Genomic DNA, 24,715 nt, shown 5'->3' with positions numbered 1-24,715 from the left:
TGGGTGTTTGCGTGCTCAGGGCCTGTGATGGGAGTGGCAGCTCTGATGATTTCTGAATTGCCTTCAGGGTCATTCTTGCATTGTCTTGGAGAATAGCTTCTGGCTTCTATGGAGATGGCTGATACATACTAATCTCTTTATCAAAGGAGCTTGGCCACACCCTTGGTGTTCTCTCCTAGACATTTTCATTCTTTTTATTTATTCATTTATTTATTTATTTTGTGGCTAGCCAGTATGGGGATCCAAACCCTTGACCTCGGTGTTACAAGGCTGTTAATCAGCCAGCCTTCATTCTTACTAATAAGGATAGTATTAGGCCTCATGGCCAGCATCAGCACAGCCATGTTAATCAACTGTCCACCCTCTTCCCCCTTGCTTTCCAAGAAAAACCGGAATTTATGCAAAACAGATTCTTATGCAAAAATGACCACCCAATACCATTCCTCTAATTCAATCCTTATAAAACATTTTTAGTCTGTATGGGGGCAGGAAATGATCTGATCTGATTTGGTCTCCCCTCCACGCTTGTGGAATAAATCTTCTTGACTGAAATGGTGCCTGGCTTGAGTCTCTCTCTCCTTTTTCTCTGTCTCGCTGAGCCTAACAGATAGGCTGATAATTTTCCAAATCTTTAAGTTCTTGTTCCTTTTTGCTTAACAATTTTGTCTTTAAGTGCTGGCCCATGGCTCACTTAGGAGAGTGTGGTGCTGATAACACCAAGGCCATGGGTTTGGATCCCTATATAGGGATGGCCAGTTAGCTCACTTGGGAGAAGGTGGTGCTGACAACACCAAGTCAAGGGTTAAGATTCCCTTACCAGTCATCTTTTTTAAAAAAAAACAAAACAAAAGAAAAAACCTAAAATACCCCACCAATTTTGTCTTTAAATCATTTCTCTCTAGTCAGATTTTACTATTGGCAGTCAAGAAGAGCCAGGTCACTTCTTCAACACTTTGCTTAGAGATTTCCTCATTCAAATACCCAATTTCATTGCTTGCAAATTCTACCTTCCGTAAAACATTAGACCATGAACACAATTCAAAGTTCCTCACCACTTTATAACAAGGATGGCATTCCCTCCAATATTCAATAACATGTTTCCTATTTCCATCTGGGACCTCATCAGAATGGCCTTTACTGTCTATGTTTCTATCAACATTCTGTTCAAAATTACTCAGGTATTCTCTAAGAAGATTGAGGTTTTTCTACAGCTCTTATCTTTTCTTTCTGAGCCCTCATGAGAATCAGCCTGAACACCCACATTTCTAGTGTGCATCTCAAAACTCTTCCAGCCTCTAGCTATTACCAGTTCCAAAGCTGCTTCTGTAATTTTACATATTTGTTACAGCACCCCCTGCTTTTTGGTACCAATTTCTTAGTCCATCCAAGCTGCTGTAACAGAATGCCATAGACTGGTGATAATAGATCTGCAACATAACCAGTGTCACTTTAGACAAGCCCAAGTACAAAATGGCACCGCCCACCTCCTCCCCCCGCCCCCTTCCTTTTAGGAAAAGCCTCCTGACTTAAATAGAAACCCCTTTTGCTTATGCAAGGAGGCAGTTCTCCACCCCGATCCACATTAGCATAATGACCCTCCTTGATGGTATCACCCAGCTCTTGGTGCCAACATACCAATATAAGCTCTACCATCCCCACACCTGGTGCTGTCCCTCATTTTCAGGGCAGCCCCGGGCTGTTCCCCACTATGAGCACAGCCCGGTAGATTCTTTTCCTTTAATAAAGCTTGAATGGTACCCGGCATCTTGGCTCACTTTCAGGTGGCTTATAAACAACAGAGATTTATTTCTCACAGTTCTAGAGGCTGGGAAGTCTAAGATCAAGGAGCTGATCTTAGGTAGGTTGCAGTCGTCGCCGCTGCTCTCTGAGCTTCACGATGCCACCCAAGGATGAAAAGAAGAAGAAAGATGCTGGAAAGTTGGCCCAGAAAGACAAAGATCCAGTGAACAAATCTGGGGGCAACGCCAGAAAGAAGTTGTCCAAAGGCAAAGTTCGGGATAAGCTCAATAACCTTGTCTTGTTTGACAAAGTTATGTATGACAAACTCTGTAAGCAAGTTCCCAACTATAAACTTATAACCCCAGCTGTGCTCTCTGAGAGACTGAAGATTCATGGTTCCCTGGCCAGGGCAGCCCTTCAGGAGCTCTTTAGTAAAGGACTTATCAAATTGGTTTCAAATCACAGAGCTCAAGTAATTTATACCAGGAATACCAAGGGTGAAGATGCCCCAGCTGCTGGTGAAGATGCACGAACAGGTCCAACCAACTGTACGTTTGGAAAAATAAAACTTTATTAAGTCAAAATATATGTATATATATATATAAGATCAAGGAGCTGGCAGATTCGGTGTCTGGTGAGGGCCCATTCCTGCTTTATAGGTGGCCATCTTCTTGCTGTGTCCTCACATGGTGAAAAGGGCAAGGGATCGCTCAGGTGTCTCTTTTGTAAAGTCACAATCCCATTCATGAGGGCCCTCCCTCAGACCTAACAACACCTCCCAAAGGCCCTACCTCCAAATACTATCACAATGGGGATTAGGTTTCATCATACGAATTTGGGGTGGACATAAATATAAACATAGCAGCCAATATATTTTGACTTTTTTCTACTGTCTTCATCTGGTTTTGGTGTTTTTTATGTTACCCTTGTGAAATAAATGGCAGCCCAGTCTGTCTTTTTCTATTATCTGAAACAGTTTAAGATGGAACTATCCATTCTTGAATATCAGTGGAAAACACACAATGATCTAGATCTGGTAAATGTGTGGAGAGAATTTTAATTACTAATTCAATTTCTTAAATAATTAAATGTATATTCAGATTTTTCTACTTCTGACCGTTTAGGAAAATCATATTTTCTAGGGAATTTTCCATTTTCTGTAAGTTTTCAAATACATTGGTGTAACATTGTTCAGAATATTTTATCATTTAAGAAAATCTATAGTTTCTATAATTAGATTACCATTTTCATTCCTAATATTGCTTGTTTGTGCTTTTTCTTTTTTCTTAAAAAATCATGCCAAATATTTGTGTTTAAATATCAGTTTTTATTATTTCTGTTCTTTAATATTTCCTTTATGTTTTCATTTCACTTACTCTGTTCTTTCTCCAACTTATTAAGTTGGATGTGTAGCTTATTATATAGACTTGCTGATTTTATAACATCAACATTTAAGGCTATAATTTTTCCTCTTCTGCTTTGACTGTATCCCATTCTTTTAGACAAGTAGTTTGATCATTAAGTTCTAAGTATTTTCTAATTTTTGGATAAGTCATTTGAAAGTATGTTTTTGAAATTTCAGATATGTGGGGGGTGGTTGGTTATCTTTTTGTTATTATGTTCAAATCTAATTGCTGTGTGGTCAAGGGATATGATCTGTACATGGTCAGATTTTGCAAATGTTGCACATGTATTGGTAAATAATCTAATTTTGGGAGTACAGAGTTCTAAATTCAGCCACTAGATTAAGCTTGTTAATGATGTGGTTTAATTCGCATATGTCTTTACCAATGTTTTATCTGTTTGATCTATTAGTTACTGAGAGATATGTTTGTATTCCCCACTGTTGTTATTAATTGCCAATGTCTTATAAATATTATCTATTTTTGCTTTGTGTATTTTGGAGGTATGTTATTGAGTAAGTAAAAATTCAGAATTATGATGTCTTTCTGGAACTTGGTCCTCTTATAGCAGCAAATACTTATATAGCACTATGTGCTGAGCACTTGTTATATATTAATTCATTTACTCATTTTTCATATATTTTATATATTCATTTATGCATTTTTATATATTAAATTCATTAATTTATATATTATATTCATTTTTTATATATTAACTCCTTATAACAACTCTATGAAGTAGGTACTATTATTGTCCCCATTTTGCCAATGGGAGAATCAAGGAAAAAGAGGTTAAATAACTTGCCCATCTTCTAAATGGTGCAGTTAGGATTTGAACCCAGGTAGTCTAGTGCTAGAGTATATGCCCTTAATAACTGTGCTATACTGTCTCTAATATCATTATATGGTGAAATTCTTTATCTCTAAGAATATTCTTGGGCATACAGTTTATTTTTCCTAATTTTAATATAGCCAGACTCACTTTCTTTTAGTTGAATTTTACCTGGTTTATTTATATAAATACATTAAATATGTATTTGTATATTTTTTCAGCCTTTTACTTTAAATCTTTCATCGTCTTTCTGTTTTAGGCATATTTCTTATAAAATATAACTGAACATTTAAAAAAATTCAGTCTGATTATCTCTGTCATTTAATAGGACATTTATCGTGATTACTGATAATTAGTTTTATTTTCACTACCCATTGTGTTCTGTCTTCTATTATTTCTGATGAGAAGTCTGCTGTCAATCTAATTGCTGTTCTTTGTATGTGATTTGTTTTTTACTGCCTAGTTTCTCTTATGACCTTTTTCTTGTCAAGATGTTCTGCAGGTTCATTTCAAAACATCTAGGAGCATATTTATTTTTATTTATCCTGTTTAGGAATCATCGTGATTCCTAAGTCTGTGGATTGAAGTTCTTTCACCAACTTTGGGAAATTCTCAGCCAAAACTTCTTTATTGTCTTTTCCCTATTCTTTTCATTTTCTCCTTCTGGAACTTCTATTAGACATATTTTGGATCTTCCCAATCTATATGTCTTTTGTCTTGCTTTTATATATTTTCAATCTCTTATTCTCTGTATATATTCTACAGAATGTTTTAAGATATATATTAAATTTACTAACTCTCTTCATTTGTGTCAAATTTGTTGTTTAACTTATCTATTGCATTTTTTTCAATAACTGTGTACTTAAAATCTGAGGTTGTTGTTTGGCTTTGTTTTTTTTTTTTTTTTTTTGGCACCTCAGGTGGGATTGAAGATTGAAGTTATTTTTTTGATCTTTTTCTTTTTAGTATTAGGTGAATTTTCATATTGTAGCTTTTAATTCCTTTCATGATTTTTAAACTATATTTAGAGTTATTAATGGTTGCTGTATTAGTCCATTTCTGTTGCTTATAACAAAATACCTGGAACTGTGTGATTTATAAAAAAAAGAAATTTATTGCTTACAGTTTCTGAGGCTGGGAAGTCCCAAGTCCATTTGGTGGTGACGATTTTGACCTGGTGTCTCACATTGCAAGATGGTGGAAGCAGAGACAGCAGAGAGAGAGACAGACTCTCTTCTTTCTTCTTTTAAAGCCCTCAGAACCACGCCCCTGACCACCGTTTTTAATCCATTCACTACAGCATGGTCCTACAATCTTATTACCTCTTCCAGGCTCCCCCTTTCAATTACCATAATAGGATTTCCCACCCTCTTAACAGTCACTGTGAGGACCAAGTTTCTAATACATAAAACTTGGGGGACACAATTCAAGCTTCAGGGATTTTGTGGGGGAGGGACATAATTCAATCCACTAGTTGCTTTAGGGCTTATACATATTAGTCTGTCAGAATCTACTTCAGAGTTATACCAACTTAATTCCAGTTAGATATAGAAACTTTATTTCTATATAGCTCTATTTCTTCCCTTTTTTGAGCTATAATCATTATACACAACATATGTATAACATATACTGAATCTCTCATATATATATATATATATATTTACCATTTCTGGTTCTCTTCATTTTTTTCTGTGTATTTGATTTACCATCTGGTGTCATTTCCTTGCTTCAATACAGCTTTGCTCTCACCCACCTTCTTTGTGCTGTTATTGTCAAATATATTACATTTGTATATGTTAAAGGCTCAACAATACAATTATAATATTGTTTATGCAATTGCATTTAAATAAAGAAAGGAGAAGAAATATATAATTACACTGTCTTTTACAATTACTTACATAATTATCTTTACTGGTACTCTTTGTTTTTGTTTTGTTTTGGTCTTTTGTAGATTTGAATCACAGTCTTGTGTCATTTGCTTTTAGCCTGAAGAACTTCTTTTGGTATTGTATTTCCTATAAGGCTGGTGTACTAGTAATGGGTTCTCTCAGGTTTTGTTTGTATAGAAATATCTTTATTTCACCTTTTTTTTTTTTTTGGTGGCTGACCAACATGGGGATCCTTGACATTGGTGTTACCAACACCATGCTCTAATCAAGAGTGCTAACTGGCCACCTTCACTTTTGAAAGATAGTTTTTCTGGACATAAGATGCTTGTTCACTTTTTTCTGTCAGCACTTTGAATATGTTATCTCACTGTCTTCTAGCCTCCACTCTTTCTGAAGACAAGTTTACTGTTAATCTTATTGGGGTTCCCTTGTATGTGGTGTCATTTTTCTCTTGTTGCTTTCAAGATTTTCTCTTTGTCTTTAGCACTCAACATTTTAACTATGATGTTTCTGGGTTTATAGATCTCTGTGATTTATTCTACCTGGAGTTTGTTGAGCTTCTTGGATGTGTGGATTAACATTTTTCATCAAATTTGGGAAGTCTTCAGACATTATTTCTTTTTTCTTTTTTGCAGCTGGCCATTAAAGGGATCTGAATCCTTGACCTTGATGTTATCAGCACCAGGCTCTAACCAAGTGAGCTAACTAGCCAGCTTCAGACATTATTTCTTTGAATATTTTTCCTGCTGCTTTCTCTCTCTCCTTTCCTTCATGTACTCTCATCATGCATATGTTGATGTAATTAATGGCATCCCATATTTCTCTGAGGCTCTATTCATTTTTTTTCCTATTTTATTTTCTCTCTGCTCTTCAGACTGTTTCATCTCTATTAGTCTATCTTTAAGATTGTTGATTCTTTCTTCTTCCAGTTCAGTTCTATTGTCGAGTTCCTCTAATGAATTTTTCATTTTGGGTATTGTACTTTTCAACTCTAGAATTTTCATTTGGTTCTTTTTTTATTACTAAAATTTCTATTTATTGATATTCTCTGTTTGAGGAGACATTGCCATCATATTTAATTCATTAAGCATGGTTTCCTTTAGTTCGTACATATTTATAATAGCTGCTTTGAAGTCTTTGGTCCAACATCTGGACCCCTCAAAGGCAGTTACTGTCGCCTGCTTTTTTCCCCTGTGTATGGGTCACACTTTCCTATGTCTTTGCATGTCTCAATTTTTTGTTGAAAGCTGGACATTTAGCAATACATTGTAGTAACTCTGGAAACTAATCATGATCCCCATCCCTTACCCCTACACCCTGGAATATTTTGTTATTGGTGTTTGTTTAGTAACATCACCAAATGACTTGAATGAAATCTATTTCCCCTGTAGTGTGAAGCCTCTGATGCCATTCCTCAAAAGATGTAGCCCTGGATGTGCAGTCTCCCTTCCCCACAGGGGTGACTGTGGTTTCAGCAGGTTTTTTGACTGTCTCTTTCCCTGATCTCCTTGTTAAGCTTCTGGCTGGTCTACTTTTATTGGTCTCACACCCAGCTGTTAGTCTCCACTAATTGCTTTTTTTTTTTTTTTTTGACAATGACCTGGGGCATAAATTGCTCTATAGTCTGATCCAGTAAAATTGGGTCCCTTTGTAGGGAAGATTCTTGACACCAGCCTTTGAGGTTTGCTGTGACCCCAGAAGGGCTCTTTTTAGCTGTCTCTTTCCTTGGTTCTCTCTGTTAAACCTCTAGCTGGTCTTCTGTGTTACTTGATACCATCCTAAAGCAACCAGCCTCCTCTAAATTCCTCACCATGAAGATCTCTATTGTTTTTAACAGTGCCCTAGGCTTGAATCTCCCCACACTCTATTCCAAATAAAGTCAGTCCCCTTAGGTTGAACTGCTCTCTCCTGGACAGAAACTCTGTGCCATTGCTCTGGAGCTAAGTACAGTGGCCTGCCTCTCTTGGAATGATACACCGTATCTGTGAGTGGGAAGGGGTGGGAGGAAGGGATGGTAGCTCTTGGTCTTCTCAGCTTGCCTTTCTCTGCGTGGAGCCTCCGTTCTATAAGTGAACTTGGATAAAGTGATCTGGCCTGCCATGCCTGGGTTAGCGCTTCCAGTCTACAAGTAGGATCTGGATAGCGAGAGGGAGCGCCAGACTTCTCATCTGTGCTTGCTTGGAAGAGTTTCTGCAACATGAAGCTGGGGGGTGGGGAATGAGAAATGCCGGTAGCCAGCCCCTCCTGAGGAGAAACTTGTTCTAAACTGAGAGCTGGGGGAGGGAGCCCCTTCCTCTTGGCCAAACCCATCTGGAGGAGAGCTTCTGTCATATGGAGCTGGGGGTGGGGGTGGGGGTGGGGTTGTAGTTCAAATGGCACAGATTCACATTTCTTACTGAGATTTAGTAGATTTACTTGAGTAAATGTTTTCCCATTTGCTGTATGCCATAGAACAATTTTCAGAAACCTTAAGTGGTGGTTGTTTTTTTAAAAATTTTTTTATTTATTTTATTTTTTATTTTATTTATTTATTTATTTTAAAAGATGACCGGTAAGGGGATCTTAACCCTTGACTTGGTGTGTCACGCTCACCCAGTGAGCAAACTGGCCATCCCTATATGGGATCTGATCCCGCATCCTTGGTGTTATCAGCACCACACTCTCCCGAGTGAGCCACGGCCGGCCCGTTGTTTTTTTTTTATAGTACCTACCAGTTACAGTTGTTTTGCTGGGGCAAAATTCACAGAGATCCACACATAGCCATCTGGAAGTACTTTTTCCTGCCTTATTCTTTTCTTTTTCTATATTATTCTATTTGATAGTACTTTATTCTTTTTTATGTTTTTAATTATGGTAAACCTATTGGTATTATAAGCCTTCATTATCTGAAGTTCTTGGAGGTCTAATCTTGCTATGTTTTCCATCTCCTGACTTTTTATTCATGATGGGTTATTTCCTTGTGTGGTTTGTAATTTGGGATTATAAACTCACTTTTATTGGTGGAATACCATAAAGCCTGGATTGAAGGTGTGTCCTCCAGAACTGATTTATGTTTGCTTTTGCTAGGCAACCCGTGGTTGTTACCAGCCTGTGACCAACATCTATGTTAATTTCTCAGCATGACATTGTTCAGATCCCAAGTCTGTGTATGGTACTGAGGCATGGTTATGAATTTGCAGGGGAGATTTTTCTTTCACTGTAAGCCAAGGCCAGTGCTCATTCATTTCTGTGTGGTCTCCTTGTATTGGTGGTAGATTTGTCTTTCTAGTCTACCCTTTCACTGAGGGTTGTGGTTCTATGCAGGAAGCTGAGCTCAGTCTTTTTGCTTCAGATGGGTCTAATGTCATGTCCTGTCTCTGCTTGGCTATTATCCAAGTCCCCATCAGCACTGTCCACTAGAACTTGCCACAGTGATGGAAATGAAATGTTCTATATCTGAGCTCGTATGGTTGCGATTGGTTACATGGGGCTACGGGCACTTGATATGTGGCTAGTGAGACTTAGGAATTGAATTTTAAATTTTAATTTAATTTTACTTAATAGGAATTAAAATAAATTCAAATTTAGATAGCCACACGTGGCAAGTCCCACCATATTAGACAGTGTGGCTTACTGTGATTGACTGCATATCTGAAGGCACGCAGAACATCATTTATTTCACTTACTGTTCTGGTTTTTATATCCCTCTTTATTTATGGCCCCAAGAATTCCCCTTACTCTCAACTATGCATTTAAAAGAATGTTATATTTTAATTAATGTTTTTTGGTAAGCTTGGGAGTTGTTTTTTATTATTTAGCTTACAGTATTGCCAGAACTAGAAAACAGTGTCTGTGCTTCTGTTTTCTGTCCCCTCCAGTCTGTCATCTCCACTACAAGAGCAATTTTTCTAAAATGCCATTCTGTTCATGTGACATTTCTGCTTTCAAGAGCTCCCTGTTTCCTTGGAATACAGCCCAGGTTCAGCCTGTGGTGGGAGGTCCCCTGTGACCTTGCCCTGCCGGTTTCCTCTGCCTCGTCTTCTGTTGCATGTTCTGCTCACATGTCATGCTCCAGCAGTGCCACATGTTTGTACCCCTCAAAGGGCCTGCTGTTTCACAACGTAGGTCCTTTGTTCACCTCTCCTAACACAGCTCCACCTCCTGTCTGCGAAGCAACATCTGCTTATCCTTCAAAACAGCTCTCATGTCCCGTCCTCTGTGAAGCCTTTACTGAGCCTCTCCTATTTTGCACCTCTTCGGGACCCTGTGTAAAATTTGGCCATAACATTCATAGTACTTTATTGCTTATATGTCTGTCTCCTTCCAAGAAAGAACTTACTTTTATTTTGTTTGTTTGTTAGCCTCTGGAACCCCACCACCTAGTTCAGGGACTGACACCTGGGGGCACTGAGGCTGGGACTTCTCCTTTATCTCATGAGACATCCTTGGGCAGCTCAGGGCACACAGCCTGGCTCCAGGAATTAGAGGATCTCTGAATCGGGGTAGATATAGTGTCTGTCTTCAGAGAGCTCTCAAAGTTCTGAGGCTGCAGGTTCCAGATGAGCTGAACCTTCACAGACTCATCCTGCTGAGTCGCAGTGCTGGCGAGCTTCCCTTTTTCTGAAAAGGCAATGTGTGGTGGTTGTGAAGCTGAGAGCCAGAGGACTGTGCTTGTGCCTTTCCTCATCTCATGTTCACCCAGGGAGCGTCTTTGGGGCCCACACATCCCTACAACAGTTCCCTTTGGACCTGTTCTCTGTTCCTTCTCTGAAGATGAAAGAGGGCAGTGACAAAGAACAGAATGGATCAGTACTAGGAAAGGCTGGCCCTGCCCCACTGAGCCTCCTTTCCTGCTGGGCTGACTACGGAGGGGCATCTCTCCCTTCCTCCTTGTCTATCTACCACCTTTGAGTTCCTGGAGGACAGGAATGTTAGGTCAAAGGAACCTTATCCAGTGCCCAGCACTTAACAGGTGCTTAGGGAAATATTGTTTGGATTGAAACCTGCTTCGTTTATCGCTGTCTCCTTGGGTGCCTATGAGCTGCTGCTGTCTTGAGTTTGTGAGGAGGAGAGTTGGGAGCACAGTGAGAGCACTGGGCTGAGAGTCAGAAGTCTAAATCTCACCGTGCCCTTAACTAGCTGCATGACTTGGAGTAAGCTGCTTTACCTCTCCGTCTCTCAGTTAAGGCATCCAGCATAGACCCCAGGTGCTTATGAGGTGCTCAGTAACTATTTCTTTCCTTTTCTAGATACTTGTGGGATGTTTTTACTCACTTTGTATGTGAGAAAGTCTTTTTGTCTTTTTTCTCATCCTTGTCACATCTTTGTCAAGCCCTTCCCAGGCTAAAGTAAAGACTGTGTGCATGTGCCACAGGGGGAAACCTGTCCTCGTGAAAGCACCTGTGAGAGGAGGGCCTAGGCCTGACAGGTGAATCAGACAGCAGGAGGGAGCATGTGTGAGTGGGCCGGGGTGGGGGGGCATGGGGTGGTTGTGGAGATAGGTTCTTCATTGTTCTCGTAGGAGTCCAGTCCTTTGCCTTCATCAGCTGCTTTTGCTTCTTCAACTGCTTCATTACCTTGAGTAGGAGTCTTGGGCAAGCTTCTGTGTTAGCTGCTGGCTGGTGTTTTCCTTGGGGAGACTGGCTGTAATCACTTCCATTGGCAGTTGGCAGCTCCCCAGTTGGCTTTGTTACCTGGACTGACTCAGCCCTGACACCTGCTGGACCTGCCGTGATGCTCATGCATGAGTGGAGGCTGTACCACTGCTTTCTCCTGCCTTGCCCTGTGTGGATAGGCCTTGGCACAGGCTGGCATAGCTGAGTCTCTCACACTGCGAGGCCTGTGGAGACTAGCTCTAAGAACCAGTGCTCCTAATCATAGCAGCTTTTGCTCCCTGGCCCTTACCAAAGTGCAAACTGAGGGGGAGCAGAGCTTACATGTGGCCTTGGGAAGGGATCCAGCCCAGATAGCAGCCACTGGTGGCCCATGCCATGAGAAAATGTTCCCTGGGAGGCTAAGACACGAGCTACGTGGAATTATGACACAAACTACCTTTAACTGAGTGTATAACCTGCACCTTTACACACAACAACCATTAAGGTAAGCTGGGTCCCTTTTTTACAGTAGTCTGAGGCTCTGAGAGGGGAAGTCCCCAGGTCGAGATCACACAGCTGTGAGTGAAGTGGCAGAGCTAGGACCGCAGGCCCTCCTGCTTGCACCTGCTGTGCCTTGCATGATGATTGCACATAGAACTTTTCAGAAGTTATGTGTTTTAGGGGCAGGTGGAAATAGCGCAGGTGGTGAGTTCTAAATTCCACATCTACTATGGATTGGTTGTACAGACTGACCTCCAAGAGGCTGGAGAAAGCGGGTTTGGCTGAAACTGACCCAATAAGAGGCAGATTTAGGGGCAAAGCCTGGGCAGCTAACTGCTGCGGTTCTCCACATCCACTCCCTCAGGCTGTGTGTTGTTGTCTAGGGAGATGAGCCCAGCAGCAACAGCTTTGAGGGTAATGGAATCAGGACAGGGAACAGCAGCCTGAGGGATGTGGAGAGGGAGGAAAGGGCGGGCAAGCTTCCTGCCAGCCTTAGATGGGGCCGGGAATGGGATGTCCGCATTATACATGAGCCTCAGATCTTTTTCTGAGTCCCAACTGCTCTAGTAATTTTCTTCTGCCCTAAGCCCCTAAAAGAATGACGGAGTTGCTGCCCGGATATCCAGCCCCAGTTATGCCCCAGTCCATGGGTAAATGAGTGTGAGCTCCTGAGCTTGCTGATGCAGGGCTCTGTCTACTGTGGGGTTGTAATATTCACCATCATACTCTTTGGGCCTTTGTTTTCATCAAGTTTCCCATACCTCTAAATGTCCGCTTACTTTCCTCTCTGCTAGGTATATCTTGTTATTTCCAATTCCTGCTTTAAAAACCTTTGAGAATACCAAAAGCCTCCTTGGCTGGTGCCACTTGACCCACCCCTTTACCTATTCTCTCTTCTCAAGCAGTTGTAGTCAGGGAGCTTCCCCATCCACTGGAAACTGGGACCTCCCCCAGGGCGGCTCACTGAACCCAGTGCTGGGCACGTGGATTTGAACTACATATCTGGGGCTGCTGTTCTTGATCCTTTTTATCAGTATGGCCTGACTCCTCCATTAGTTTTAAAGTGCCTTAAGGAGAGGCAAGACGGCCCCTCGGGAAGGAGTGCAGAGGCGAAGGTGCCCTGCTGCCTGCCATAGAAGCCTGAATCTGTCGCCTGAGCCCTGTCCTTGGAGGCCTGGTCTGCACTGAGACCCTCCGGTGTCTAACTCCAGGGGGTCGGCTGGTGGGACTCCGGAGCGACTTCTTCGGGAATCCTGTGCTCTGCTAAAGTCCCAGCACCGATCCCCGTCCCCCGCCAGCCTGAGGCGTCGCTCCTCTTTCTGGCAGCCACCGGACCCTCCCTTCTCATCCTGCGGGCCCAACTCTGATGCCTGGGAACCCCTCTCCCCTCGCTTCCTGCCGATCCAGCGCACCAGGCTTTCTCCTTCTCTGGCGCTCCGCCTCTCTCTGGAATCCAGTCCTGGTTTCCGCGCCGTCAGTCCCCCTCCTCCGGCTGGGCTCGCCCCCGCCCCCGCCTCGCCCGCCGTCATCGCGGCGCTCGGTTCCGCGCCCACCTCTGCTCCCGGCCTCCCGGAGCTCGGCTCTCCCGGTCCGGTGGCTCCAGTCCGGATCTCGCCGCTGCCCGACTCGGGTACGAGTCCCAGCCGCTGGGGAGGCGGCGGCGGCCGGCCCCGGCTCCCCTCGGCCGCCTCTCCAGCCGGGGCGGCGGGGAAGGAGCCCCTCGGAGGACAATGCACCCGGCTCTCGGCCACCCGCGCTCGGTCTCGTCCTCGTCCGGCTCCTTCCCGCCGCCTGCCGCCGCCGCCCGGCTGCAGCCGCTCTTCCTCCGGGGGGCTTCCTACCGCGGTCGGAGGGGCTCGGGCGACAGCAGCACCAGCACCAGCACCAGCCGCGGGGGCGGCGGCGGCAGACGCGGCGGGGGCGGCGGCGGCTCCCCCAGCAGCAGCACGGGCGCCGAGCGAGAGGACGACGACGACAGCGTCAGCATCAGCAAGCCGCTGGTGCCCGCCGCCGCGCTCCCGGGGCCCCCGGCTCAGGGGAGCGCCCCGGCTGCCGACCCCGCGCCCGCCGCCTTCTCTTCCTCCGCCGCCACCGCCTCCTCCGCCTCCACACCCACCTCCTCCTGCAGCATGACCGCCGCGGACTTCGGCGGGGGCGCCGCGGCCGGGGCCGTCGGGGGCCCCGGGGGCCGCTCGGCTGGGGGCGCGGGCGTGCCCGGGGCCGGCAGCGGCGCCTCCTGCTGCTCGCGCTGCTGCTGCTGCGGCCGCCCGGCCCGCTCCGGCCGCAGGGGTCGGCGCCGCGGCTGCTCCCCCAGCCCCGGGTGCCGCTGGGGCTACCAGGCGCTGTCCGTGGTGCTGCTGCTGGCGCAGGGCGGACTGCTGGACCTGTACCTCATCGCGGTCACCGACCTGTACTGGTGCTCCTGGATCGCCACCGATCTGGTGGTGGTGGTGGGCTGGGCCATCTTCTTCGCCAAGAACAGTCGGGGCCGTCGGGGCGGCTCGGCGGGCAGCGCGCACAACCACCACCAGCACCACCACCACGCCGCGCCGCCCCTGCACCTGCCCGCCGCCTCGTCCGCCTCCGCCGCCGCCGTGGCCGGGGCCAAGGCGCGCAGCGGCCGCGGGGGCGGCGGCGGCCCGGTGGGCGGCGTGGGGGCGGCCGCGGCGGCCGGCGAGTTTGCCTTCGCCTACCTGGCCTGGCTCATCTACTCCATCGCCTTCACGCCCAAGGTGGTGCTTATCTTGGGCACGTCCATCCTGGACCTCATCGAGCTGCGCGCGCCCTTCGGCACCACGGGCTTCCGCCTCACGATGGCGCTGTCGGTGCCCCTGCTCTACAGCTTGGTGCGGGCCATCAGCGAGGCGGGCGCCACCTCGGGCTCCGGGGGACTCCTGCTCCTGCAGCCCCAGCAGCACCGCGCCGCCGGCTGCTTCCTGGGCACGTGCCTTGACCTGCTCGACAGCTTCACCCTGGTGGAGCTGATGCTGGAGGACCGGGTGCCGCTGCCCGCGCACCTGCGCTACCTGCTCATCGCCGTCTACTTCCTCACCCTCGCCTCGCCGGTGCTCTGGCTCTACGAGCTCAATGCCGCAGCCTCGGCGGCCTCGTCCTGGGGCCAGGCCTCAGGGCCTGGCAGCTGCAGCCGCCTTCTGCGCCTGCTGGGCGGCTGCCTGGTGGACGTGCCCTTGCTGGCGCTGCGGTGCCTCCTGGTGGTGAGCTACCAGCAGCCCCTCTCCATCTTCATGCTCAAGAACCTCTTCTTCCTCGGCTGCCGCGGCCTGGAGGCCCTGGAGAGCTGCTGGGACCGGGGCAGTCGGGCCTCCCCCAGTCGGGCCAGAGGGGGCTACAGTGCTCCGCCCTCCGCCCCACCGCCACCTCCACCGCTGCCACATCAGGGAGGCTCCCAGCTGGGCCACTGCATCGCGGAGAATGAGGGAGGGGCCCATGGCTATGTCAACACTCTGGCTGTCGCCTCACAGAATTGAGGGGATGAAAGGCAGGTGCTTGCTGTCGGGGTGAGAGACCCTAGCTCCCTTGTTCTCTGACTTCTCAGCCAGATCTTATCAGGCTCTGTTTGGAAGAGGTAATGTTAATCGGGCTAAGGGCCAGTGTGTGCTCTGCACCCGTGGGTGCAGACTGTGTGGAGAGAGACCAGCAGTTAATGGTGAGGGACGAAGGTCCACTTGCCCTACTTTCCCTTCTGCATATCCTATCCTAATCCTAACACCTAACTTCCATGCGGATGGATCCCTCCGCGTCTTGCTTTTCCCACCTCCACCCTAATTCCCATTCAGTGTGGGGAAGAATGGAGGAAAGGGATGCTCCAGCAGGTGGTGCTGGGCCTTGGGCCTTTCCTCTCTCTTGGAGGTGCCAGCCTCTTTTAGGCTGTGGTTAGTGGCCATTGTTCCATGCCTTGAAATCGACTCAGAATCCACCCTTCCCCGATGTGTCTGTTGGATTCTTCCAGATGGTAGTGCAAAGCTTGTCTTTGTGTGTGTGTTGTGTTGTTTTCTTGTGTCCACCCTGTGGCCCCTTACAATTGGTGGGTGATCTGGGGAGGCCTTGCCCTCCCCACCACTCCTCTTTCCTTCCTGAAGTTGTGACCACTAATTCCCGGGAAGAGCTGGGCCCCTGGGAGCTGCCTGCCCAGTTGCTCTCCTCCAAGGGAGAAGCTCACCTGGGATCACCTTTAATCCTGCTCCTCTCTTCTCAGCTCGGGGGGAGAGGAGGTCCGTACTCAAAGGACCAAACTGCACCCTTTTTTGGGTGAGTGAGCATTTCTACCTCCGTGCTTTCAATATTGTTGCGTCATGCACTGATGCTGCCTGCAAAAAATACGGAATACTCAGAAGTTACTTTCAACATGGCTACCAGATCTAGCTGGGGTTTGGTGCCAGTGTTATTAATTACAGGGTCTGTGGAGCACCAGCCATTGGCTGGCCCCCTCTGCTCCTCCCTCTGCACTCTCGTCCTTTCCGTGGTTTGTGCCGGCTGGGTCAGATCTTGGCTCAAAGCAATAGCTTTGGTGGGGTTCCTGGATGGATGTGAAGTTGGGCCTCCCCTGGACCAGGGGGAGTGGGAAACCCAGTTGCCCATTTGTGCTTCCTCTAGGAGTCTTGGTGTAGATCAGACCTTTCTCCTCTGCTCTGGTTAAGGGTCTCACTGAGGACATGGCAGACCACGGAGCCCTTTCCCCATAGTGTTCCTCTTGTTGAGGGTGATGACAGAAGACATCCAGGGGTGGCCCACTTGTAGTTCTAATGTGGGACATCACTCTTGGAATCGTTGAGACAGGGTAAATACTTTCAGGAGAGGTAAGGGTGCAGGAGGACAGCAGGGGGCAAGGCAGGAAATACTCACTTTCCTCCACCCTCAATAGGAGGGGTGGGGGAAAAACTTTGAGAAATTTTGTTTCCCCTTGTCCCTGCTTATGCTTGCAAAGTTTTATGTGGTGTAACAAACCCTGGACAAGGGAGCAGAAGACATGGATTCTAGTTCTGACTCTGTCACTCACTAGCTTTGGGTGGCATAGCATTTTTACTTTCTGGGCCTCAGTTTTCTCACATTTAAAAATTAGAAGTTAGATAAGTAATCTCTAACTTACCTTCCAACTCTAGCGTCTTTGAGTTTATGGCTCTTGAAAGCCGTGGTCATAAGGCTCTCTGTAAAGGTGGGTCAGCTGGGATACATTTGGAGAACATTCCGTGCTTCTGCACTGAGCGTGTCTGAAGCCTCAGGCTGGGGGAGGAGAGGGTGCTGTGGGCACTTGGGCTGGGGTGGGATTGCAGGGCCTGTTACAGCTGCGCTGTCTCTGGTCTTCCCTAGAGACCCCACCACAGGGAGAGGCCAAAAGTGTCAAGTCACTGACCACTTAGCACCCAGGACAAGGCCCCTCCCTTTTTTGGTCCTGTTGGCATTGAAAGCATAGGGCTGCTTGGGGCCCCTCTCTCCCAGCTGCTGAGGGGGCTCATGGACAGAAGCCATCCATGAAGACAGAGACTTAAGAGGGACCAATGGCTTGACTAGGGTTCTCTTGAGCCTGCCCTGCTCTCAGAGTGGGGAATGGGGCGAGGAATGTTTACACTCAATGCACTGTCTGGGCTCCCTGTCCTCCACCCTGTCCCTCAGTTCAGTACTGGCTGGCTGGATTTCACAGCAAATCAGTTTTTTCTGCCTTCTCTCCCTACTGACTCCTCTCCTCTCCCTTTGACTGTACTCAAGGTTCCGGGGCTCAGGCCCTGGATGGTACCAATAGCTGCTCCCTCGCCGCCACCTCCTCTCTCCAGCTTTGCTGTTTCTCTGCTACCTAATCTCAGTGACTGTGATAGGACGTCGTGTCTGAGCCATGGCCGGTCCCTGGCCGGCCCCTGACTTACCTACCCCCTTTCTACTTTTGAGATGGCCATCTGCCTGCAGAGTGTCCCTGACTGTAAAATTTCTGAGTACTGTTGGGTTGTTTTTGCTTTTTCAATTTTTTGGTGGCTGGCCAGTGTGGAGAACCATACTGGGTCTTTTGGTGGGAGGCTGCGATAGGTTCCGACGAGCTGTCACTTCCCTGGGTACATCAAGAAACTGATGGCAACTGGGCCAAGTCTGGCAGAGGACAGGCCTGTTCAGGCCCCATCTGATGGCCCAACTCACCCCTGAGCATCCTCCTTTACACATTTGTTGCAAACATGTGGTGCAAAGAGGGTTGGCCCGGCCTTCTGGTATGTTTTCCTTCAGTCCTTTCCTCACCTCCCTTTCCCCATTCACAAGAAATGACCCTTACAGCTTCCCTTTCCTTGCTTTCTAGGGCATCTGTAGTGTAGGGGGGCCCCTGACATGTGCCCCATGGCTCTGGTAACCAAGATGGCACGCTGCCTCCTAAGCCAAGCCAGATAAGAGTCCTGGGTTCAGAATCTAGATCTGCCTGCTCTTCACATTTCAGCAAGGAAGGGGCTTCCTCTATCTGAGCCCCCAGATCCTTATTTGTTTTTAAAAGACCCAATCCTTTCTGAAGACCATATGCTTTAGCGTGCCCCGGTTCTGAGTCCATGGGCTTGGAGGAGAGCTAGCTGGCAGGTGTGACCCAGAGGAGGAGGGCGGTGGCACCTCACTAGCAGTCATCATGGGTTTTTTTCCTTCTCTTTTTAAAAATAAAACCAGACTCTGTTCAGAAAATAAAAAAAAACTTGAGACTTGTGACAAGCTTCCTGTGTGGTTTGTTTTAAGATCTTTCCTGTCCTGGTTTCCTTGCTAAATTCTTAAATGTCACTGTGACATTTGTCATCGTTTTATAGGTTCATGTCAACAGTGTGGGTACACCTTGGCTACTTCCTTCCAGGCAGTTGGCATGCTCTTCAGGGAGGCTGTGGGCCACGGCTGGAGCGGGTGGGTGTCTAGCCAGGTTTCCTGCAGGCGTAGCTAGCTCAGGTGGGCAAGCCTGAGTGTGATTTCCCAGCGCCCCTGGGCTTGCACTCCCATTTCTTTTGAAGAATAGCTTACCAAAGGGAGAGAGGCTTGAGACACTAATTTTGAAATACTCTGCTATTACTCTTGCCTTAGCCAGAAGCATGAATTCTTATGTATGAATGACAAGGCCATGGATTTTTTTTGGTTTGTTTTTTTTTTTAACATGAAGGAGACTGTTAAATCTAAGGCAGATGTTGGATCAAAACAAAACCATAGTATTTTTTTAGCGCAGAGGCAGCTGGTACTGCTAAACCACTCTGTGTTGTCACCCTACAGGTGGATCTTCTGGCTAATCCAAAGCTATGCAGTGGTTTGACACAGTCAGGCAAGGGAGGCAAACGCAGAGTGGGAGAGCCCAGCCAGCCTGCCTCTTACTGGCCATGTGGCTTTAGGCGGTCACCTGGCCTCCTGGAACCTTTTCATCACTTACACCTCATGGGGCCGTGGAGAGAATTAAATGAGGTGATATTTGATGCAAAAATGGTCCTTTTCCTCAAGATATTTTTAATCACAATAGGGGAGAGTTTACACACAATAATTACAGAACAACATAAGACCATGTCTTCGTTTTCTTCCTAAGTTTGATGTAAAATAACATGATTAATTTGAGCAAGCATGTTATAAATATTTATAAATGTCATAGGTAGGCAAGCCGTCGCTCCCCAACTGGCCACCTGGGGCACATCAGAAGGCACTTTGTAAAAGGCAGGCTAGCGGCTGAGGAGTGAGCCGGTCACGCAGGGGTGTGCTGGGACCACACTGGGGCCTGCCTGGGGGGTCTGACCCTGTGGTTCCGGCCCTAAGAAGAGCACAAAGATGCTCCATGTGGCTGGCGGTGGCAGGTGCTCGAGAGCATCAGCTTATTCCCTTTTCACAGCCACCTCCAGTAGCTTCTTTGTTGTCCAGAGGCCTGGAAGGAGGAGGAGCTTGCTCAATGCCACGCTGTATCCAGGAAGGGAGTCCAGACTTGAGCCCAGGTCTGGCTGCCTCCACAACCTGCCCCACCCCAGGCGGCCTTCAGACTTCAGCTGTTAACTGGACTCAACTCCCCCTCCATTAAAGCCTTACAGTTCTGGCTAAAAAGCAGGGGCTTAGTTCATTTTCCGGGTGAGCCCATGGAAGAGGTGAGCAAGGTCGGCCAGCGGGACGCCCATGTCAGGGTGCAGGCCAACACGGGCCCCTGCTGCCACCTCCTGCTCCCTCTCCTCCTCCTCCTCCCAGTCACTGTTGCACTGTTGCATCTAGTAAACCAATGCACACAGAAGTGTTGAAAACCTAAGGGGCTCCTCCTTCTGGGGAAGGAACCAGGGTGGGGGGACGTGTGTTGGGCAGGACTTCTTGGCACATCCACGTTCTTCTAACAGACAAGGCCAGCTCAGCAGGTACCACCTGCCTTACCCAACCTAAATGGAGAGGACAAGAGCGTGGGCCCAGGGCCAGGACCTGGGCAGAGGCCAAAGGCAAGGAGAGGGACCTGGAAACCACTTAGGGGATGCAGGAGGCCGAGCATGGGAAACGATGGGGCAGCCAATCAGTGGCTGACACCCGAGGGCCAGGGGACAGTGGCTTTCTTTATACTCTCCTGTAATACTTAATCTATGGATGCTGCACTGTTGCCATTTTCCCACAATGAGCATAGTCACTCGGTCAACACATCTTTTGAGCTCCCGATATCTGCTGAGTATTGGAGCATGTATCATTTTTGTAATCTCAAGGCGAACTCCAGAGGGAGGGAGAAAGACCCCAGCAGGAGGAGGCTGGATCTACGCGTCTCAGGATGCACAGCTGCTCTGCTTCTCTGCTAGGCAGCCCAAGGAGCTTCAGGACTTCCCACAAGAGCTAGTGTGGCAGGGGAGCCACACATGGACGCAAGGGTGGCCAGCATATCCTGAACACTTTCTGGGCACAGGACACTTCAGGGCTTCTCACACATATTTCAGCCACTCCTCAGAAGACCCTTGTGAGGTAGGAACTCCTGCCACGTCTATTTTGGAGATGAGCAACCTGTGACCTAGGGAAGATGACTTAACTAATGTCCAACACCTCGTTAGTGGTGTCCTCTGTGTAAGGGACCTCTCTGTCCAACACCCCTGACCTGTGGACACAAGGCCTGGGCTAAACCAGTGTGTGTTGCTTCTGAGCTAAAGCATCCCTGGGCCCTTACTTCCTGGCATAGCTGGAGCCCACCATGTCTGTGGCCCTGAGCTGGCCGGTAGTCTCAGGAAGTGCTAGGCAGAACAGGGCCTGGCACTCCCCTTGTCTGTTTGGGAAGGGAGAACACCAACTGCAGAGTGTAAGTGCTTAGAACTAAAACCGCCCGCTGCATTGTCAGTACACCTCCCTGTGCTCTATTTAATTCTGAAACATGAGCAGGGAGTAGGTGAAACCCATCACACCCTTACATTCAGAGATCCCATCTCAAACTGCTGAACGAAACGCTCTTTAAACCTAAACGCCTCTGAGGACTTTCCTAAGCAGAAAAGAGAAACTGGTTTTGAATCAAAGCACTGTGTCAAGTAACGGCAAGATCACCATCTAATTATTCTCCTCTTTTTTTTCTTGACTAAGATCAAGACAGTAGGCAGGAAAAATTCACAGAAACCTACATAGGAGTTGGAAGCTTGCATGGTGGCAGTATCCATGTTTGCACAGGACATGTCACGTGGAGATGCCATGCTGTGTGTTCTGGTCACGTGTTGATTGCAGTGTCTTCTGCCTGCACTGAGCCACCTCTGCTGCATTCCGTGTAGGAGAGGGGCCAAAGAGGAGGGAAAGTCACAGCTTGGAGGGGCTCTTCTGGGTGAAACAGGGCTTTATTAGCCATGGTTTAGAATAACACACAAATAAAGGCATGACTTATTTACATGTGCTCTTGTAGCTCTTGGCATTTGGCTGACAGCAGACACCACTCAGGTTGACAGAATTTCCAGCACTTACGGTGAGCAAAGACCAGCATGAGACTGAGGACTGTAGGGAAGGGGGTGCAGTGGGGTGAATGCCCCCCCCCCCGCGAGTCATTAAAGCTTAATCCCCACTGCAACTGTTGACGGTGGGAAGTCCTTTTAAGGTAACTGAAAGGTGGTGCCTTGAAAACATGATTTGATTCTGAGACTGTGCCCTAGTGGATGGACTAATAATGGTGGTCATGGGCGTGGTTCTGAGGGCTTTAAAAGAGGAGAGCATGAGGAGATCTCTTTCTCTGCTCTGCCATTTTCTGCCATGTGAGACTCCTGCATTGCTGTAAAGCCACCACCAAAGAACTTCCTCACCAGATGCATTCCCTGGACTTTAGATTTCTCAGCCTCTGAAACCATAAGCAATAAATTTCATTTTCTTTACAAAATACCCAGATCTGTGTATTTTGTTATGAGCAACAGAAATGAACTAATACAGAAAATTGGTACCAAGAGTGGGGTGTTGCTTATAAGAAATACTTGAAAATGTGGAAGCAGTTTTGTAACTGGATGTTGATGAGAGGCTAGAAGAATTTGGAGGAACAGGCTAGATGCTGGCAAGGAAAGTTTGGAATGTCCTAGAGACTTGTTAGGTGATCAGAATGCTGATATAGACATTGACTGTAAAGACCATTCTAAGGAGGTCTCGGATAGAAATAAGAAGGAGTTTATTGGAAACTGGGGCAAAGATCACCCTTGCTATGAACTGGCAAGGAACTTGGCTGCATTCTGTTCATGCCCAGAAGTTTCACGGAATGTGAAACTTAAAGGTGCTGACCCAGAGTATTTGGCGGAGGAAATTTCTAAGCAGCCAAGTATTTAGGAAGCTTCATGGCTACTCGTAATAGCCTATGCTGAGTCATGGCAGAAAAGGCATGATGCAAAGCCAGAATGTATAATTAAAAGGGAAGCAGAGTGTAAAGATTTGGAAAATTTGTAGCCTGGCCATGTGGTAGAGAAGCAAAGAGCATTTTCAGAAGAACAATTCAATGGTGTAGCCCAGCAACCGTTTGCTAAGGAGATGAGTACGGAAGAAAGGGATTATCAAGAGAAAGGAAAAAAGACCTTGAAGGCATTTCAGAGATCCTTGAGGCTGCATCTTCCATTAAGGGCCCAGGGGCCTAGGGAGGCAGAATGGTCATGGGGAATAGGCCCAAGCTACCCTCCATGGGCTCGCTGTCCAAGGCCACCTTGGGATGCTGCTCCCCACACCAGCACCCCAGCTGCTTTGGCTGCTCCAGGCATGGCTAAATTGGCCCCAGGTGTGGCTGGACCTGCAGTTCTGAAAGATACAAGCTGGAAGTCTTGGCGGCGTCCACATGGTATTAGGTCTGCAGGATCGCAGAATGCTAGAGTTGTGGAGGCTTTGGATCCTCCACCCCAATTTCAAGAGGCATGGAAAGGCCTGGGGGCCCAGGAATAAATCTGTCACAGGGGCATATTGACTGCATAGTCTTTGCTAGAGGAAGACCAAGAGGAAATGGTCAGAGTTGCAGCAGAAAAACCCCACCAAGGCCATGATTTGTGGAGCCATGGGAGCAGGACCGCCATGGAGACCCAGACCTGTGGAGGTACCAGAGTGCAGTACCAGCCTGTGAGAGCTGAAGCATCATCTGAGACCAGGAAAGTTCACAGAAGTATCATCTGAGACCAGGAAAGTTCACAGAAGCAGAGCACCCTGAGGACTTGGGGATCCAACCCCCACACCAGCGTGCAGAGGACATGTAATATGGAGTCAAGGTACATGATTCATCAGCTTTGAGATTTGATGCCTGCCCTTCTGGGTTTGGACTTATTTGGAACCTGTTACACCTTTCTTTTGGCCTGTTTCTCCCTTTTAGAATGGGAGTATGTACCCTATGTTTGTCCCGCCATTGTCTCGTGGAAGTAGATAACTTGTTTTGATTTCACAGATGACACTTTGAACTTTGGACCTTTGAGCTGAAATAAGTTAAGACTTTGGGGATGGAATGAATGTGAACCTGTGAGAAGGACATGAACTTTGGGGGGACTAGGTGTGGAATGCAGTGGAGTGACTGTCCCCCCCCCCCACCAAAGTCATTAAAGCTTAATCCCCACTGCAACTGTTGAGGGTGGGAAATCCTACTATGGTAATTGAAAGGTGGAACTTTGAAGAGGTGATTAGATTGTGAAGATTGCCCTTGTGAATGGATTGATCCATTTGTGGAGTAATGGGCATGGTTCTGATGGCTCTCTCTCTCTCTGCTCTGCCATTTTCTGCCATGTGAGACCCCCGTGTTGCTGTTCCCTGGACTTTGGATTTCCCAGCCTCTGAAACCACAAGCAATGAATTTCATTTTCTTTATAAAATACCCAGTTCTGTGTATTTCATTATGAGCAACAGAAATGGACTAATACAGGGAGGGAATGTGAGGAGGAACAGGGAATGACATTAAAGAAGTGGTCAGGAAGCCCTGGAGGATTTTATGATTCCATTTACATGACACATCCAGAACAGGCAAATCTGTAGAGACAGAAAGACTAGACTAGGGGGTGCCTAGGGATGGAGAGGCTAGAGGGTAATGATTAAGGGGTGTTGAGCTTCTTTTGGGGGTAACAAAATGTTTTAAAATTGATTGTGCTGATGGTTGCTGAAGTCTATGGATATACTAAAAGTCACTTAATTGTCCTGGGTCAGTTGTGAATTGTATCTCAGTGAAGCTGTTAGGAAAAGTAAGCAGCTGCCCTGCAGATAAAGGGGCATAGTGGACAGGGCCAATCGAGGGTGTTTGTCAGTACGGCCTCGAAGGCCAGCAAAGCTAGAGTTGCGGCTCAAGCTCCGAGATCACATGGGCCGTGTGCTGCAGGGCACTAGCTCTGCGGTGGGCTTGACTCCACCATGGGA

General features: G+C 47.3%; 2 protein-coding genes across 2 annotated transcripts; both read left to right on the top strand.

Moving 5' to 3' along the window:
- Positions 1-1,833: 1,833 nt before the first annotated feature.
- LOC134362234 (small ribosomal subunit protein eS25-like) lies at positions 1,834-2,324 on the top strand. The gene has a single exon (XM_063077550.1). The coding sequence runs from the start codon at positions 1,898-1,900 to the stop codon at positions 2,315-2,317; it is 420 nt and encodes a 139-aa protein (XP_062933620.1). The 5' UTR covers positions 1,834-1,897; the 3' UTR covers positions 2,318-2,324.
- Positions 2,325-13,668: 11,344 nt separating this feature from the next.
- Positions 13,669-15,426, top strand: TMEM121B (transmembrane protein 121B). Its single transcript, XM_063088679.1, has one exon. The coding sequence runs from the start codon at positions 13,669-13,671 to the stop codon at positions 15,424-15,426; it is 1,758 nt and encodes a 585-aa protein (XP_062944749.1).
- The last annotated feature ends 9,289 nt before the right edge of the window (positions 15,427-24,715 follow it).

Source organism: Cynocephalus volans, chromosome 1, assembly GCF_027409185.1.
Source record: "Cynocephalus volans isolate mCynVol1 chromosome 1, mCynVol1.pri, whole genome shotgun sequence".
Lineage (NCBI taxonomy): Eukaryota > Metazoa > Chordata > Mammalia > Dermoptera > Cynocephalidae > Cynocephalus > Cynocephalus volans.
This window is presented reverse-complemented; position numbering and strand designations above follow the sequence as displayed.